Source organism: Lottia gigantea (genome assembly GCF_000327385.1).
Source record: "Lottia gigantea unplaced genomic scaffold LOTGIsca_63, whole genome shotgun sequence".
NCBI lineage: Eukaryota > Metazoa > Mollusca > Gastropoda > Lottiidae > Lottia > Lottia gigantea.
This window is the reverse complement of record NW_008710145.1, coordinates 1767321-1784895: the sequence shown is the minus strand read 5'-3', so window position 1 is coordinate 1784895 and position 17575 is coordinate 1767321. Positions and strand designations below refer to the sequence as shown.

Genomic DNA, 17575 nt, shown 5'->3' with positions numbered 1-17575 from the left:
GCATAAATTATCTAGGAAACTGCTACGTTTTTGTACCGCTTTGTAAAAGCTTTGGCAACCATCTTGCAGAGGAGTTAGTTCACAAGATGTTTTGTTTAAGGAAAATAATCACTCTAGAGTTCCTTCGTCTATAATTAGTCGACGCAAAAATTTGTTTTAACCCGATAGTAGGCTCTGATATTTTCAGTCATCCTGGGGTACATTTAAGATCTGCGTAAGGGTGTCCCTAAAGAGCAATATTCACAAATAGTCCTATATACATATCAAATGGAAAATCTCAAGCATAAAACAAACCTATAAAATAATTGTATTAAGCTTGGTTTTTATTCAGTAACACTGTACAATATATCATTGATAACATACAAACATAACAATAGATAACAATTTAAAACAATAACAAATTCAAAATCGGATAAAGTTTTCCGGGGTTTTCTAATCTTTTCTTCTCTACCTTTATTACCTCAAGATTTTTTACTTCGGACAATTGACAATTCTTCACTAAACTTTAGGTCTAACATTTGAATATAATCACAAGGTTCACACACACACACATTGTTTACTATACTTGAAATATTACTGATCCGAATGTCAAATATCTATTTTCTGGCTACAATTTTACATTTAAGATGTTGAGGATGTAAAACTCCGCATTGAACCCAAGTTGACGAATCTTCAGAAACCAGTTTATTATTTCCTTGATGGAATTCAAATTTCTGAAGTAAACGTGTCACATATAAAAACATGCGTGATTTAGCAAATGATTCGCCAACACAGTTTCTTCTTCCAACACTAAATGGTATCAATCTGTAAAATGAAACACACATTTCTTTTAATATGGAGTAATTCCAGACCACAAATAAGAACACCTACGAGACACGATACATTACAAAAGAGAAATATTACACAAAGCTTACTCGTACAAAATCAGGGATGTTTAAACAAGTTTTGTGACAGAAATATAATTAGCTGATCAAAATTGGCAAATAGTGATCTTACTGTTGTCTGGTTGGGTGATCACTTGGTAGTAAATTACCATCAACATCTAAAAATCTTTCAGGATAAAATTGATCTGGTTTTTCCCATTCCATCTCGTCTATACATGCATAATATATATTAGTAATTAGCTGAAATACAGAATATGTTCTATTACACCTTGACATATTGTGAATATAAGAAATATATTCTTATGTGGACATGACATGACATGAGTTTTAAGGTAGCAATTGTCGCGTCGCCAATGGATATAAAAAAGTCAGAAATATTCGATTGATTTCAAAAGTACAATATACTCCATTAGGTTGTCATATACATATACATGCTCATATGTAACTAGGATACCGTTTCACCAAATCAAAACATTCAGGGCCTACCGTTGATTTAGCGGGAATTGTGTATCCTTCTATTTCAATATCTTCTCGGACATAGTGTGATATTCCTAACGGGATGTGACGTATGTAACGAAGACATTCTAGAATAACAGCGTTGGTGTATGGAAGTTTTGATCGATCAGCAAGACTTGGTTCTTCACCACTAATTCTGAAATAAAAATAATTAATCTCCATCAGCTAGAATACTGGTTTGATGTATTGTAAGTTAGATGACGAATAAACTAGAACTTTATGTGATATATGTAAGCTATCCTCTTTATACTATTTATAATCCCGAAACATCCTATCTATATCCAGTCAGCAGTTGCACTATGGAATGTTGGTTGGGACCCAAAAATACTACCAACCTTTCCTCAATTTCTAATTGAAGACGACGCTGAACTTCGGGATATTTCATCATCAGGAGAAAAGTACCACATAGAGCACCATGAGTTGTAGAAAACGCTGCAATAACCATATCAGAAACAACTCCTTCTATCATAGTATCAGTTAATTCCTTATCATTATCCTGTTCTAAACGTAGTGTTCCTATCAAGCTTCCATTTCCCTTCCATTTCTAATAATAAAACCATCATTATCATACCGACAAAATTAATGAAGTGATCTAATCAAGGTACCATAAAGATATTAGTCACTCAACAGTTATCGTAATATATCAAATATCGAGGACTTAAAATTCTTATCCGAAACAACATGTAATACTGATGAAACTTGGACAAAAAATGAGAAAATTTACGGTGCTGTCTGCTCGCCAGTGTAGGTTTACAACTGAATATCCCTTTCATGGAGAAAACAAAACTAATACAGATATTCAAAACAAACCTGTTTTTTTTCAGGTGCAAGAAAGTACCGTAATATTCTTCTTTGGTCATGATGTAACTTCCGGACGACATCACCATTACTTCCGGGAAGATGTTGTAACCATGGGAACCGCGACAGTATAAAATTCTTGTCAGCAGCACTTATAGCAATAAAACTAGTATTGAATTCCCTTACATCAGAGAAAACTTTTTCTGCTTCTTTTGATTCTATTCGTTCATTGGTTAACTGAAAATTGGATATTCTAAAATTCTGTACTCAAAAGCTTACAAAACTATTATAATTTTTAGAATTATCACATTATCTCATTCAGAAGTAAACTGCCTCGATGTTACTGTACTATTCTATTCACACGGATTTCTTTTTTTATAGAAGCAAATGTGTTTGTGTGTCTGTGTGTAGGGGTGAGGTGGTTGGGTAAAGACAGACTATATGCCAAAAAGATACGCCTATCATTTATTTTAAGGAGTAAAACCTAATGTATTTAAACAGAGCAAAGTTTTACTATTTTTCTATTTATGATACAAAATCGACTTCTCTCTTTAGATTTAGATTCGGATCTGGATGTGAAGGAATATTTTTTTCGACTAGTGGAGCTGGCTATTAGTCTTCAAAATTTACAAGCACATATCTTTAAAGTATATGTTGAAAAAGATCAGTATCTCTACTTACAAATACGTGTATAATTCTGATTAAACTCTCTGACAGAACTGCATCCATATCAACTGATTCCTTATCAGTAGCTTGTGCCAGTTTTTCTATCAAAATATCCACTTCCGGTTTCAACATTTTCTCAAAATCATGTATTCCTTCACCATAAAGTCGCATAACTGTATGGGAAATCTTTCTTAATTTGAAAACAACATTACTATAGTCACTAAATGCAATATCCTTATTTTGAAAAAGATAATCTTTAAGAAAAGATGGTGGTCGGTCGTTAGTGACGTCACGATAAGCAGACGTGGTTAAAAGTTTCCTAATAATTCTAGAACTGTTGAGAAATATCATATTGTTACCAAGGAATCGAACATTGGCAATTTCTCCAAATCGGAAAGCCAGTTTCTCTGCAACTAAAAATCCGTCTTCTCTTGTGATAAATCCATACATAATTTTAATAGATTCAATGAGGGAAGGACCTGGGGGTAGTCTCCCCTTATTGTTGGTCATCCATATATAAATGATATAACTGAGAAGACACAATATCATAAGGTAAATAAACCAACTCATTTCCAACATCATAGATGTAACGCGAACTACAACTCGACTTTAGTAAACTATATGTCTTCTGTTTTATACCAAATAGTAAGTGAAACAAAATCACTCTAGTGTTTCTGAAAATAATAATTTCACCATTGAAATCACATTACCAGAAAAGATCACTGAAGTTGTAGAAGGGTACACCGCCTCTTTACTAAAGTTGAAGACAAGCAACGTTCTCGCAAATGCAAAAAAAAGAAAAACAACTTTACCTTAACAAGCATTAACTTGCAAACCTTCAACATCCCACTCCTCTGTGGGCTATAACAACAATACTAATATGATCAGTGATAGTATATTTTATAGAAACAAACAAATGGCTATTACAATGGAATTAAATGACAATAATGATTCAGTTTATTCATTTATAATAATAATAATAGACTCATGAATAACAATTATACACATTAACATATCGACATGCAAATTTGAAAATTTTGTTTTGTTTTGTTAGAAGCTAATGATCAGGTTATATTGTATTGTTTATTGTCATATACATGTAGTACCTTAGTTAATAAAATAATCCAACAAAATAATAGTTGTTACAATTTTGATAGATCTCTTGGTATTCAAAGTAATATTCGTTAATCATCTGCATTACATTGTAACAATTTAGAACTGAGATTTAGGTAGAGAACATCGATGATGAGATTGATGATAATCATCAGTTATTTTCTAGTATATTTAAAGTTGACAGACACTATGTCAGTGGGAGCTACATAACGAATTTTCTTTAACGATACAGTATATTTTTTCTGAAGAGATTTAAACAGCTACTACACTACAGAATGATTTATTTTTATTCAATAACACTGTACAATGATTTAAAGATAACAAATAACATAACAATAACAAATATATAACAATTTAAAACAATAACAAATCAAAATCTGATAACACGAGGTTTTCTCGTCTTTTCTTCTCTACTTCTATTACCTCGTGATTTTTTACTCTGGAAAATTGATAATTCTTCAGTAAACAGTGGGTCTACCATTTGAATATAATCACAGGATTCACACAGATTCTGAAATATAAAACAGAGTGGATCTATTTAATATTATTTCTATATTAAAATTGTTTAAGTAATACCTATTGCAATAATTTTATGATTTATGAATAATTCTATTATATGAAATCTAAATATATTTACCTGTGTTTGTTCATAAAAATCTTTATATCCTCCATCTAGAATATAGACTTCTGGGTAATATAGACTAGGATAATTATCACTGTTCAATAATCTGTCCTGAGATCGAAGATATCGTAATCTGAAAAATAACAATGTATAACATATAATTTCGGGAATATTGCGGGCTAATGTATTATACAACACATATATTCAAATATAGTATAAGTCCGATAATAGCACTTGTTTGAATATTAGATTTAAGATATGTTATACTTACAGTGTAGGTGCTCTCTGTGAAGAAAATTCACAATGGAATATTAGAATTCTAGGTTTATCTTGTAATTGTAATAAATTATCTATAGAATCTTTAATATAAGTATTTACTGCTCCCTTGATATGACCACCATCATATTCATATGGATATCTACAATCTAGTATCATATAATTATTATCTATAGTTGAGTATTTTCCATTTAATAAATCTTCAACCTGGAATATAAATGATATACTTAATATTTATACAGATCAAATATAAAACAGTTCGCTATTCATATTTGGTTTTAATAATATCCTATATGAAATTTCTAAGAATGAAAAATGTGCTTGAATATTACTTACAGTTTGAGGTGAAATAGACTTGAGATCTTTATGTTTACCACATACAGTAGGTAGACTATAAGGTCGACTACAATCAGATATTAATTCTACATCATCTGATAATCTTTCTACAGCTGATTTAATTCGTTCATCTTCTTGTCTTTCATTCATTTTTTCTTTTATTTCTTCATTTCTAACTTGTACCATCTTATTCTTATTGTAGCATATTGGTGATGACGTCATATCAACTTCCATCATATTCTTCCTCATTTGTTGAGATAAATTACGACGAGCTTTCTTCGGTCGACGGATTTCAAACTGTCAAAGAAAAGCAGAATTGTGTAAGTTTCAGCAAAATGAAAATGACAAAAAATGAACAGAGGTTCCAAAAGTTACTTTTAGAAATACATGCAGATAAATCAAAGCTTAACAACCACCACCTTATAGTTTAGATAAATAGAGGATGAATTATTAAAGTGAATTGTTATTTACCATATTTTCTTGCTGTAGATTTTCCATTTTCTATAGATTTTAAAAAAAGGTAAAGATTGCCAATGAAAAGAGAATGAAGTGATAATGATTTAAGATAAAATACATGACGATATTTATAGTGATAATGAATATAATGTCGAGTGAATTATATCATTATGATTACTAATCATTTTCTATCATAACTAATTATATTTCTGTTTTAATTACAGTCATTATATTTCTATGTGAATAATATTTATATCCACACTGAATACTGTTCTGAATCCATGTTTATCTTTCTTTAAGTGGACTATATGTTGTTATTACTTTTATTGGTTTACCAGATTAAGTACTACCCCTTATCCCTCTTCACCTATGGGTTATCGGTATGGTGTAGTAGAAATCTGAATTTTCCTAGGTCGAATTTATTAAATTGTGTCCCTTAACTTATCTGAAAGTTTTGACTTAAATTATCCGGTCATTGAATTTCAAACCCCAAACTAGTTAAAAGGTTTACGTAAACAATTTAACGTCTATTTGTTTTTGGTTGGTGTTGACAAACTAATTACAAATCTTGAAAATAAAAAACAAATTTTAGAGACCTATACCTCTGCCTCCTTCTGAAGGTTTCAACTAAAAATATCGAGGCATTTTAAGGTGAAGCACCTAAACTAGATCAAATTGCTTCATTAACAATTAGTCACACCTTTAACATATACATGAATAGCAAAAATTAAAAATTTGCATACTGCCCCTTTAATGTATGGTGTTCTGTACTTTTTAAGTTGGTAATATTTTTGTGATTCAGATTGACATTGGATTTTGTTAAGAGGTTTTTATATCCAGACACCCCATCTTTTCCCTGATAATTTCATGAAAACAACAGTTTCATGTGGACATAAAATAATCTGATTCAAAAGTGATTATCTTTATATGTCTATAGTCAAACTCCTAATAGCATTGTTAAAACACTTGTTAACACAGTATTCAAAAATTATAATTCTAATAGCAATGTTAAAAACTCGTGAACACAGTATTCAAAATATATACGGAATATTTCATTCAACAAAACTACAACATAACTAAAGAAATATTTCTTTAAAAATTCTTATTATTTTAATTATGGTGTTATGAATAAAATATTTTGCAGTGTTTTTTTCTGAACCTTGAAATTGAAAGATTGAATGTGAACACTAGATGATATCATCTGTCGATTGATGAAAAATTATAACAACATATAGTCAATTTCAAGAAAGATTGAAATGGATTAAGAACAGTATTCAGTGTGGATATAAATATTACTCACATAGAAATATAATGACTGTAATTAAAACAGAAATATAATTAGTTATGATAGAAAATGATTAGTAATCATAATGATATAATTCACTCGACATTATATTCATTATCAATATAAATATCGTCATGTATTTTATCTTAAATCATTATCACTTCATTCTCTTTTCATTGACAATCTTTACCTTTAAAAACAAAATCTATAGAAAATGGAAAATCTACAACAAGAAAATATGGTAAATAAAATTTTCCTTCAATAATTGATCATTTATTTAATAGAATTGAAATACTTTTTAATAAGAAACATCTATTTCGAATATCTTCTAAACTTATAAGAAATTGTATTTTGTTTACCGTATTCTTAAGAAATTTTGTTTTTCTTTTGACAGTTTGAAATCCGTCGCCCTAAGAAAGCTCGTCGTAATTTATCTCAACAAATGAGGAAGAATATGATGGAAGTTGATATGACGTCATCACCAATATGCTACAATAAGAATAAGATGGTACAAGTTAGAAATGAAGAAATAAAAGAAAAAATAAATGAAAGACAAGAAGATGAACGAATTAAATCAGCTGTAGAAAGATTATCAGATGATGTAGAATTAATAGCTGATTGTAGTCGACCTTATAGTCTACCTACTGTATGTGGTAAACATAAAGATCTCAAGTCTATTTCACCTCAAACTGTAAGTAATATTCAAGCACATTTTTTATTTTTTTTAGAAATTTCAGATTGGATATTATCAAAACCAAATATGAATAGCGAACTGTTTTATATTTGATCTGTATAAATATTAAGTATATCATTTATATTTCAGGTTGAAGATTTATTAAAAGGAAAATACCCAACTATAGATAATAATTATATGATACTAGATTGTAGATATCCATATGAATATGATGGTGGTCATATCCAGGGAGCAGTTAATACTTATATTAAAGATTCTATAGATAATTTATTACAATTACAAGATAAACCTAGAATCTTGATATTCCATTGTGAATTTTCTTCACAAAGAGCACCTACACTGTAAGTATTAAATATATCTCATTTATCGAAATTGCATTGTATTTGTATATTTGTGCTGCGTATAACACAGCATTGTGTAATATTCTCGAAATTATACGGTATATATGTTTTTTTTTCAGATTACGATATCTTCGATCACAAGACCGATTATTGAATAGTGATAATTATCCTAGTCTATATTACCCAGAAGTCTATATTCTAGATGGCGGATATAAAGCTTTTTATGAACAAACAAAGGTATAATATATTTTTATTTCAAATTACATGTATTGTATCTCAGAATTGAATCATACTGGAGTTTGTCAATATGAAATATGACCTGTACATGTAAAATATTGAAAGTTATAGAATTATTGCAATTGAGTTTACGTACATAATTTTTAGTATTTTTTGGGAATAGAAATAAACACTACATAAAAGGAATACTATATAAATCTAACCTGTTTTATATTTCAGAATCTGTGTGAACCCTGTGATCATATTCAAATGTTAGACCCAAAGTTTACTGAAGAATTATCAGTTTTCCAGAGTAAAAAGTCTCGAGGAAATAGAAGTCGGGAGGAAAGGTTAAGAAAACCTCGTGTTATCAGATTTTGAATTTGTTATTGTTTTCTATTTGTTATTGTTACTTGTTATTTGTTATCTATGAAATATTGTACAGTGTTAATCTATGAAATAAATAAACAAAGGTCTTGTTTAATTGAAGGTGTGACTAATTCGATGACCAACATCTCATCAATATAAATGATCACATAACGTTTCATGACTTATATAAGGATAGCTTGCCAGGCAAGGTAATAAACGCCCACTGATAGCTTTGATTTTAAATTTTAAATATTTGGCAGTACAGTAACAATTACCAGTATGAAATATTCAACCTTCAGCCATACATAATAATATTACCAAGTTTCATCAAAATCTGTGCCTTCTAGAGTGGTTACAGACTAAAAAATGCGCTTTTAAGAACATATATTGTTTGATTTTTCTGATTTCGATAGCGTTCATCCTTGGGTGATTACAAACACTCACACAAAGTTTTGTCGAAATCCACCAAGAATTGTGCCTTCTAGAGTGTAAATGTGCTAAAAATTGAACGCATTTTCAAGATAGAGGGTAATAACTCATTTTTTTTTCAATAGGGTTCATCCTTAGGGGATAAAAAACACTAAAACCAAGTTTCGTCAAAATCTGTCAATAATTGAACCTTCTAGAGCGTTTACGAGCAAAAAATATTACGAGTTTTCAAGAACAAGGGCAATAACTTATACTAAAAATGGTCGATTTTTCTGATTTTCGATAGAGTTCATCCTTGGTTGAGTACAAACAACCATAAATAGTTTTGTCGAAATCAGTCAAGAATTGTGCCTTGTAGAGTGTTTACGAGCAATTGTGGACGGACGGGCGGTGGGTGACGGAAATATACGCCCCCCATTTCATGACTCAACTATAATCTCTATTATGTTCACAACGTATCGACGGACTCGGGCAACGAAAATATACGTCCACATTTCCATGTGGGCTTATTAAAATGGAAGGTAGACTATTAAGTCAATTGAAATTAAAACCACATAATCATAAAAATTATCAAGTTTTCTGCCTCTACGTAGTCTAAAATTGTAGTCTAGTGCTATAGGTTAGCGATAGTATGTTTCGGACTATTCGGACATCGCTAACCTTGTGCCACTAAGCTTTTTCTGACGATTTTAGACTAGCGTAGAGGCAGAAAATCTAGATGCTCCATTTTTATTGCAATGTTACAAAATTATACAGCGTATATTTTTCAGATTACGATATCTTCGATCTCAAGACCGATTGTTGGATAGTGATAATTATCCTAATCTATATTACCCAGGAGTCTATATTCTAGAGGGCGGATATAAAGCTTTCTATGAACAAACACAGGTAAAAATATTTCTTTTTTCATAAATAGAATTATTACAATGTTAGAATTAAATTTTGCGGTGCTTAGTAGATTAAAAGTATTTAAAATTATTGCAATAGGTATTACTTAAACAATTCGTCGTATTTCTTGACATTGCATAGAAATAATATTAAATAGATCCACCCTGTTTTATATTTCAGAATCTGTGTGAACCCTGTGATTATATTCAAATGTTAGATCCTAAGTTTAGTGAAGAATTATCAATTTTCCAGAGTAAAAAATCTCGAGGTAATAGAAGTAGAGAAGAGAAGATGAGAAAACCTCGTGTTATCAGATTTTGAATTTGTTATTATGTTGAATTGTTATCTATTTGTTATTGTTACTTGTTATTTGTTGTTTATGAAATATTGTCCAGTGTTTATGTATGAAATAAATAAAGTCCTTTCAAAAACTTTCATCGAAAAATCGTCAAATTCGATGACCAAAATCTCATCAATATACATGATCACACCAAGTTTCATGACAATCATATAAAAACTGATCGACGGACTCGGGCAACGGAAATATACATCCACATTTTCATGTGGGCGTATAAAAATGGAAGGAAGACTTGCCAATTCAAATTAAAACCGCATTATTGTAAAAATTATCAAGTTTTATACAAACATTACAGTACGTAGATTACATAATCAATACAATGTTTACAATATAATATATATTTTAATATAAGATATCCTTTTGACCTAACCAATCAAATTTACGCCTTCTCCAGTGTTGGTGTTTTGTTACGCGATAAAAAGGTGTATTTTCATAAGCAATAGATTAGTTTATCAATTCCGCTGAAAGTGAACACGCTTTTCATTGGATGTTCCGAATTGACCCAATTTAATTTTATTAGTTATAGCATCAGGTTACGTCAAAAGGTTAATTTGATAAATGTTCAAGACTCCGGTCGTTAGACCCTACTGTGAAGTGACTATACTTAAAAACAATTATTAAAAAAAATGAAACGAAAGTTGGGTCTAATATTAATTAGACTGGAAAATCTAGTCCTTAGAAAATGTGGTACAGTCATCCAATAATTGTCGGATGGATATAAAACCAGTGGTAAATGTTTCTCAACCACTACCAGCATGTCTATAGAGCTGAGTTTTAACTCAAAGTTCTTTTCAAAACAAGTTTCAAAGATAGATTCACATGGTTTGATAGACACCCAAAATCATGCAAATCAGATAAAATATGTATTGGAATGTAACAAAACCTGTACCACAAACCAAAATTTCATTTGTTTTTCCTGTCGTATAGAATTTTCTTTGCGAGTAACAATCGATTTGATTTTTGATTAACAGATAGGACTTCTGTACATCTAATTTCATTATTTCTACGATAATGTCTATTTTCTTGCTACAATTTTGCAATTAAGGTGTTGAGGGTGCAAAGCTGCACATCGAATCCAGGTTGACGAATCTTCAGAAACAAGTTTATTTTTACCACGCTGAAATTCAAACTTCTGAAGCAATCTTGTTACATATAAAAACATACGTGATTTAGCAAATGATTCGCCAATACAGTTTCGTCTTCCAACACTAAATGGTATCAATCTGTAAAATAAAAGTATTACTTCATTACTCTTTTGAAAAATTGTCATAAAACCAACATTTGGTCATGACTTTATACCAATTACTTTCAAATTCTTACAATTCCTTGATCATATGCCATTAATTTCAGACCGAATCGCTATTTATGCACCTTTAAGGTGACTGGGCTAAGAGGAGGCAAGATGCTCGTCTTTATTGTTCTTATATGATACACTCGAAGTACAGACATCACCATGGACATCCTGATCAAGTCAAAAACAATTAGACAGAAGGTAGAGGAGATTGATTGCAAGATGTAGGGGAGGTACATGATTTCAGACATGCATTGATTGATTGTGGAGATCGTCGTGCTTCTACTCGCCATATAATATGACACAAAGGTTGCAGGTGACTGGCTGGATGCACATATTTGCACATTTATCACAATGAATACGCCACAAAATATTAATTTTGGAAATTTAAGGGAGACTTAAGTAATATTAAATTTGGTCACCGGAAATACCTTGTTCCGTATTACTGTGTCCATATTACCCTGTGCCCGTATTACTGTGACCAAAATACCTTGTGCCCGTATTACTTTGACAAAAATACCTTATTCCCGTATTACTGTGACCAAAATACCGCGTGCCCGTTTGACTGTGACCAAAATACCGCGTGCCCGTATTACTATGACCAAAATATCTTGTGCCCTATTACTGAGACTATATTTCCGGTGACCAAATTTCTTGTTACCAACTTATCTAAAACCGCTGGTGAAACAAGAGCATTTTATAATACATGTATATAAAAGTACTTACTGTTGTCTGGTTGGGTGATCACTTGGTAGTAAATTACCATCAACATCTAAAAATCTTTCAGGATAAAATTCATATGGTTTTTCCCACTGCATTTCGTCTTTACATGTGTGGTACAAATTAGTTACTAACTGAAAAATGGATGGATGCATAAGGATAAATGACCACAATAGATACAGTAAAAGTAAAATACAACAGGAAGTGAGTACATGTAACCTCCCCTTACATTAGTTTATCTGTTATGGACAGAACTGAATCCAGAAGGTTTGCCTGAAACATTCGACAACAATAAACGATGTAACAATAAGCTTTAGGATTATTTAAGAACTCATGAAAGAAATTACTGTTGATTTAGCTGGAATGGTATATCCCTCTATTTCAATATCTTCTCGGACATAGTGTGGTATTCCCAATGGGATATGACGTATGTAACGAAGACATTCTAGAATAACAGCGTTGGTGTATGGAAGTTTTGATCTGTCAGCAAGACTTGGTTCTTCATCACCAATCCTGAAATCACAGAAAAAATAAGATTATTATCTGTTCCTCACGCATGGTCTAACTGAAAATTCATTAAAGGCATTGTAAAAATTGTTTTCTAAACTGTTTATGTATATCGGGGATATTCATAAAATTCAGTCAGAAATCTGTGTATTTCACAATTTAACTACAACTTAGCGTTTTATGACATCGATCATTATCACAAAAGTTCTTATATCATTAGCAGCTTTTGCTACAGGGCCGTCGAAAAACGGCAAGAACCAAAGACGTCTGACTGAAATTCGAAATGGTACAAACCGATCCTATCAGTGTCACCGACACACATGCACAATTTAGAAAACCTCTTTACAATCCCTTTAACATTCTACCAACCTATCATCAATTTCTTTTTGAAGACGACGTTGAACTTCGGGATATTTCATCATCAGGAGAAAGATTCCATCGAGGGCACCATGAGTCGTTGAGAATCCACCAATAACCATATCAGAAACAACTCCTTCTATCATAGTATCAGTTAATTCCTTATCATTATCCTGTTCTAAACGTAGTGTTCCTATCAAGCTTCCATTTCCCTTCCATTTCTAATGTTTAAAACAAAAAGGCATTGAAAAATTTAAGATTTCCAAAAGTTGGAAATACATTATGATGTATAACTTTTCAGCCAGTAACGATTTGCAAAGGTTGAATGCAATAAGGGCATGGGCTCTTTAAAATTCGATAGTGTCTTAAACAAACTACAAAATATTCACGATGAAAATAATATGTAACAACATAGTTAGATTCGTGACTATGTGAAATAATCGTTTTATCAAGAAATGAGTGCCTTTTTATCTGCATCAACATGACTTGTGTCTATGTGTCATTCGGAACCAAATTCCGATGCATTAATAAATTCACTTTGGGTTAATTGGTTGGATTTTTTACGAGTTGGAAATTAGTAGATGCGTGACAAACCTCTGTTTTGTCAGGAGCAAGAAAATACCGCAATATTTTCTTATGTTCGTGACGTAATTTCCTGACTAGATCACCATTACTTCCAGGAATATGTTGTAACCATGGAAACATCAACAATATCAAATTCTTATCAACAGCAATTATCCGATTAAAAGTGTTGTTGAATTCCTCTACAGTTGAGAAAACTTCTTCTGCTTCTTTTGCTTCTAAACGTTCATTTGTTAACTAAAAAAAGATATAACATTTACAGAGAGCCTAAACATACCAAACATTTTCCCTTCGAGTATTGGAATTTCAAGCAGTTTCATACTCATTTTCGAATTGTAGCATTGTTTGATTTTACACGGAAAGCGTTTCATATTCTTTCAGAGCCCACTCTCCATCAGTATTGCTGCTGGAGGCCCATTATCGTTTTTATCCTCCCTTAAAATAAAGCCAACATAGAACAATATAGAATATTGTCATACTTACAAATACGTGTATAATTCTGATTAAACTCTCTGAAAAGGCTGCATCCATATCAAATGATTCCTTATCAGTAGCTTGTGCCAGTTTTTCTATCAAAACGTCCACTTCCGGATTAATCATTTTCTCAAAATCATGTACCCCTTCACCATAAAGTCTTATAACTGTATGGGAAATCTTTCTTAATTTGACCAAAAGGTTATTATAGTCATTAAATCCAATATCTTGGCCACCCTGGTAAAGATAGTCCTTCAGAAAAGATGGTGGTCGGTCGTTAGTGACGTCACGATAAGCAGACGTGGTTAAAACTTTCTTAATAATTCTGGAACTGTTGAGAAATATCATATTGTTACCAAGGAATCGAACATTGGCAATTTCTCCAAATCGGAAAGCCAGTTTCTCTGCAACTAAAAATACGTCTTCTCTTGTTATAAATCCATACATAATTTTAATAGATTCCATCAGGGAAGGACCTGGGGGTAGTCTCCCCTTATTGTTGGTCATCCATATATAAATGATATAACCGAGAAGACACAATATCACAAGGTAAATCAACCAACTCATTTTCCACACTATAGTTGTTTATAAACAATGTAAAGTATAGACGTGAAATGGAGTCTTCAGTCTAAAAATTATCCGTGGTAGCAAATAAACTATGCGAGCACTATGTTATTTATTTCATATCATTATTATATGTATACCTGTTTATGTCAAGCAGTCGGTTAATAACAGCGAAACCTGTCTAGTCATTCATATTACCTCAATTAAGTATGTTGACCTCAAGTAGGTAAACAAGTTTATCTGACACATTTCTTAAAGATGGTTAAAGATGGTTTACCGCCGATACGGTTCATATGATGTATACTTTGTCAAATGAAATGAAATTGCTTGTAGTGTATGAAAAATTTTTGATTATATATCAGAAGGTTTTACAAAATATCCGGTGAGTATTTGGCGACCTTCAGCTCTGATTAATCACGAGCCATTATAATGAATCCTCTGTCTATTCCTATAGCCAGTATAATGGGAAAAAAGCGGAAGTTTTGACTCTCTCCGAACTTGATTCACCAATATGCCGATGCATACCAATAGAATAGAATAGCATAAAAACTGTTGCCACTATCAACATCTCATCAATACAAATGTATACACAGTTTAATCTTGATCAGATACAAATTGTGACCTCTTCTGTTCCTGCAAGTCAAATTCGAGGACGCTAACTCAAAAGTTATACCCCATATCTTCCCTTGCAGTTATTAGTGATATCATAAATGAAAATGAAATGAATGGAGTTTTACGTTTTACTTTTCTGCACCTGATGGTGATGAAAGGTTAGATTTGGGAACAGGTTGTCGAATTATGATTTCGACTTCGGAAAGCTGAAATTTCAGCTGGTTAATGCGATAAACTGCGATGAAATATGCCGTATGAATTAAAGTTTTATGCGCTTAGAATCATACTACAAATTTCGATTGCAACTTCTAAGACCTTTAAAGGGGCAGTAAGCACAAATTTTTTTTATTAGAAACGGTGTACATGATACATGAACATATTTCTAAAATGTGCTATACGTATCTATTATTTACGGAGCCCCTAAGGCGCAATTTTCCACACTTTTATAAAATATTTCGTTTTAACGAAATAACTAATTCGTTGTAACGAAATGATATCATATATTCCGTTTAAAAGAAAAAACTTTTCGTTTAAACCAATTAATTATTTCATTTAAACAAAATAATTATTTCATTTAAACGAAAAAATTATTTATAAAAAATATATTTCGTTTAAACGAAATAATTGATTCGTTTAAACGAAATAAGTTATTTGATTAAACGAATCGAATTCGTTTAAACGAAATAAGTTATTCGATTAAAACGAAATATTTTATAAAAGTACTGAAAATTGCGTCTAAGGGGCTCCGTAATTATTCGATCGATTAAATGAAATAATTATTTTGTTTAAACGAAATGTTTTTTCTTTTAAACGAAATATATGATATTATCATCTTGTTTCTCTAGATTTGTGTATAGTTTTCATTAATTTGAGCTCCTAACTTTTAACAAGTACGAATTTTAGTTTGTCAATATATTATGTTAAATAACTGGGGCATGTCCCAAAAGTGGAAAATTTAGGTGAAATAACAATAAAGGCAAAAGGCGAGAAAACCCCATGATAAGAGCTTTTGAAATATTCTTTTGAATTGTTAGCTATTTGTTATTGTATTTGCATGTATCATCGTTGTATAAGTGTACTTATATCAAGTAAATGAAAACTAGTGTGTCATCAAATTGAATTGGTTGTCAAAGAGACAGTGATGAGTAAGATGTTTTGAATCGTCAGTCGGCCTCAGGGAACCTTTACAGTTGCAGTACCAGAATTATATCTAAACAGAAGCGCAAATATATTCTGGTTGTAGCAGTGCTTGGTGTATCAGGGATGGGTATTTCCATGTTGGCCTATAGAGCTGGGGGAATTTCCCAAAATCTTGTGACCCAATCAATACTTGTATAAACATGTTTTTATAAAACTATAAATTTCTCTATTGCCATCAATGTTTCAAAGTTTTCTTTGATAACTCTGGTAATCTTATAGCAAGCAGCGTTGGACAGCAGATAACAATGTTAATGAACAAATCAACAATAAAAATACACAAGTTTATTTTCTGTACATATCACATTCTCGTTTCAATAAATAAAAATAAATAGAATTATGTACAGATTACAAATAAATATAAAATTTGTCCCACAATAACTGTACATAACAAGAATAACAATTAAAAATAGATAACAATAACAAATAACAATAATAACAAGAGACTAGACATCTAAAAACGAATTGGTCGGGGCCGATTTGTAAAACTTTGCTTTGGCTTCTCTCCCGCTGTCCAGGATTTAGATTTAACTCGGAAATGACGTAGTTCACTTGCATGATCTTCGTGAAGCATGGGCGTATAAGTAGCAGGATAACATAAGCCCTGTAAAAAACAGACCGAAAAAGTTATTAAAAACATGCAAATGGAACTTTACCTAATTATTCGAAAGTGCTTAAAAAAATTGTAGAAAAAATGTAGTGAGTGAGTTTCAAAGTCAATATCTTTTACTCTTTTAAATGCTCGAGCTACTAATGTTTTGCCAATATGGGTGATTGGTTTAGGGGTATATTTACCTGTGTTTGTTCATAGAAAGCTTTATATCCACCATCTAGAATATAGACTTCTGGGTAATATAGACTAGGATAATTATCACTATTTAATAATCGATCTTGAGATCGAAGATATCGCAATCTGAAAGAGAGTAAAAAAAACTTATAATGTAATAAAGTCTTTGAATGGCATTTAGCAATTGTGAGTACGATATATAGGCACAGCTTTATGGAACAACAATCACTGGTTAAA

At 31.3% G+C, this 17575-nt stretch overlaps 5 protein-coding genes across 5 annotated transcripts in view; 1 reads left to right on the top strand and 4 right to left on the bottom strand.

The window, feature by feature from the left end:
* Window positions 1–707: 707 nt before the first annotated feature.
* On the bottom strand, window positions 708–1884 carry LOTGIDRAFT_56037 (hypothetical protein; the record flags this gene model as incomplete). Its single annotated transcript, XM_009064462.1, has 4 exons — window positions 708–804; window positions 997–1124; window positions 1371–1536; window positions 1736–1884. Coding segments are annotated over 4 exons (540 nt in total), but the record flags the coding sequence as incomplete, so codon positions are not given.
* A 2463-nt stretch (window positions 1885–4347) lies between these two features.
* LOTGIDRAFT_129079 (hypothetical protein) lies at window positions 4348–5361 on the bottom strand (the record flags this gene model as incomplete). The annotated part of the gene is made up of 4 exons (XM_009064583.1): window positions 4348–4488; window positions 4615–4732; window positions 4871–5082; window positions 5212–5361. The coding sequence occupies 4 exons, from the start codon at window positions 5359–5361 to the stop codon at window positions 4348–4350; spliced, it is 621 nt and encodes a 206-aa protein (XP_009062831.1).
* A 2096-nt stretch (window positions 5362–7457) lies between these two features.
* On the top strand, window positions 7458–10210 carry LOTGIDRAFT_129035 (hypothetical protein; the record flags this gene model as incomplete). Its single annotated transcript, XM_009064582.1, has 4 exons — window positions 7458–7643; window positions 7776–7987; window positions 8107–8224; window positions 10070–10210. The coding sequence occupies 4 exons, from the start codon at window positions 7458–7460 to the stop codon at window positions 10208–10210; spliced, it is 657 nt and encodes a 218-aa protein (XP_009062830.1).
* A 1052-nt stretch (window positions 10211–11262) lies between these two features.
* Window positions 11263–14526, bottom strand: LOTGIDRAFT_128891 (hypothetical protein; the record flags this gene model as incomplete). Its single annotated transcript, XM_009064581.1, has 6 exons — window positions 11263–11470; window positions 12265–12392; window positions 12606–12771; window positions 13135–13334; window positions 13687–13941; window positions 14188–14526. 6 exons carry the CDS (start codon window positions 14524–14526, stop codon window positions 11263–11265), a joined length of 1296 nt encoding a protein of 431 aa, XP_009062829.1.
* Window positions 14527–17005: 2479 nt separating this feature from the next.
* LOTGIDRAFT_128880 (hypothetical protein) overlaps window positions 17006–17575 on the bottom strand; it is a gene marked incomplete at both ends in the record, with an annotated part of 1406 nt that continues 836 nt past the window's right edge. Inside the window, 2 exons of the mRNA XM_009064580.1 lie at window positions 17006–17155; window positions 17347–17464. Coding sequence (XP_009062828.1) covers window positions 17006–17155; window positions 17347–17464 — 268 coding nt within the window. The remainder of the gene's footprint in view (window positions 17156–17346; window positions 17465–17575) is intronic.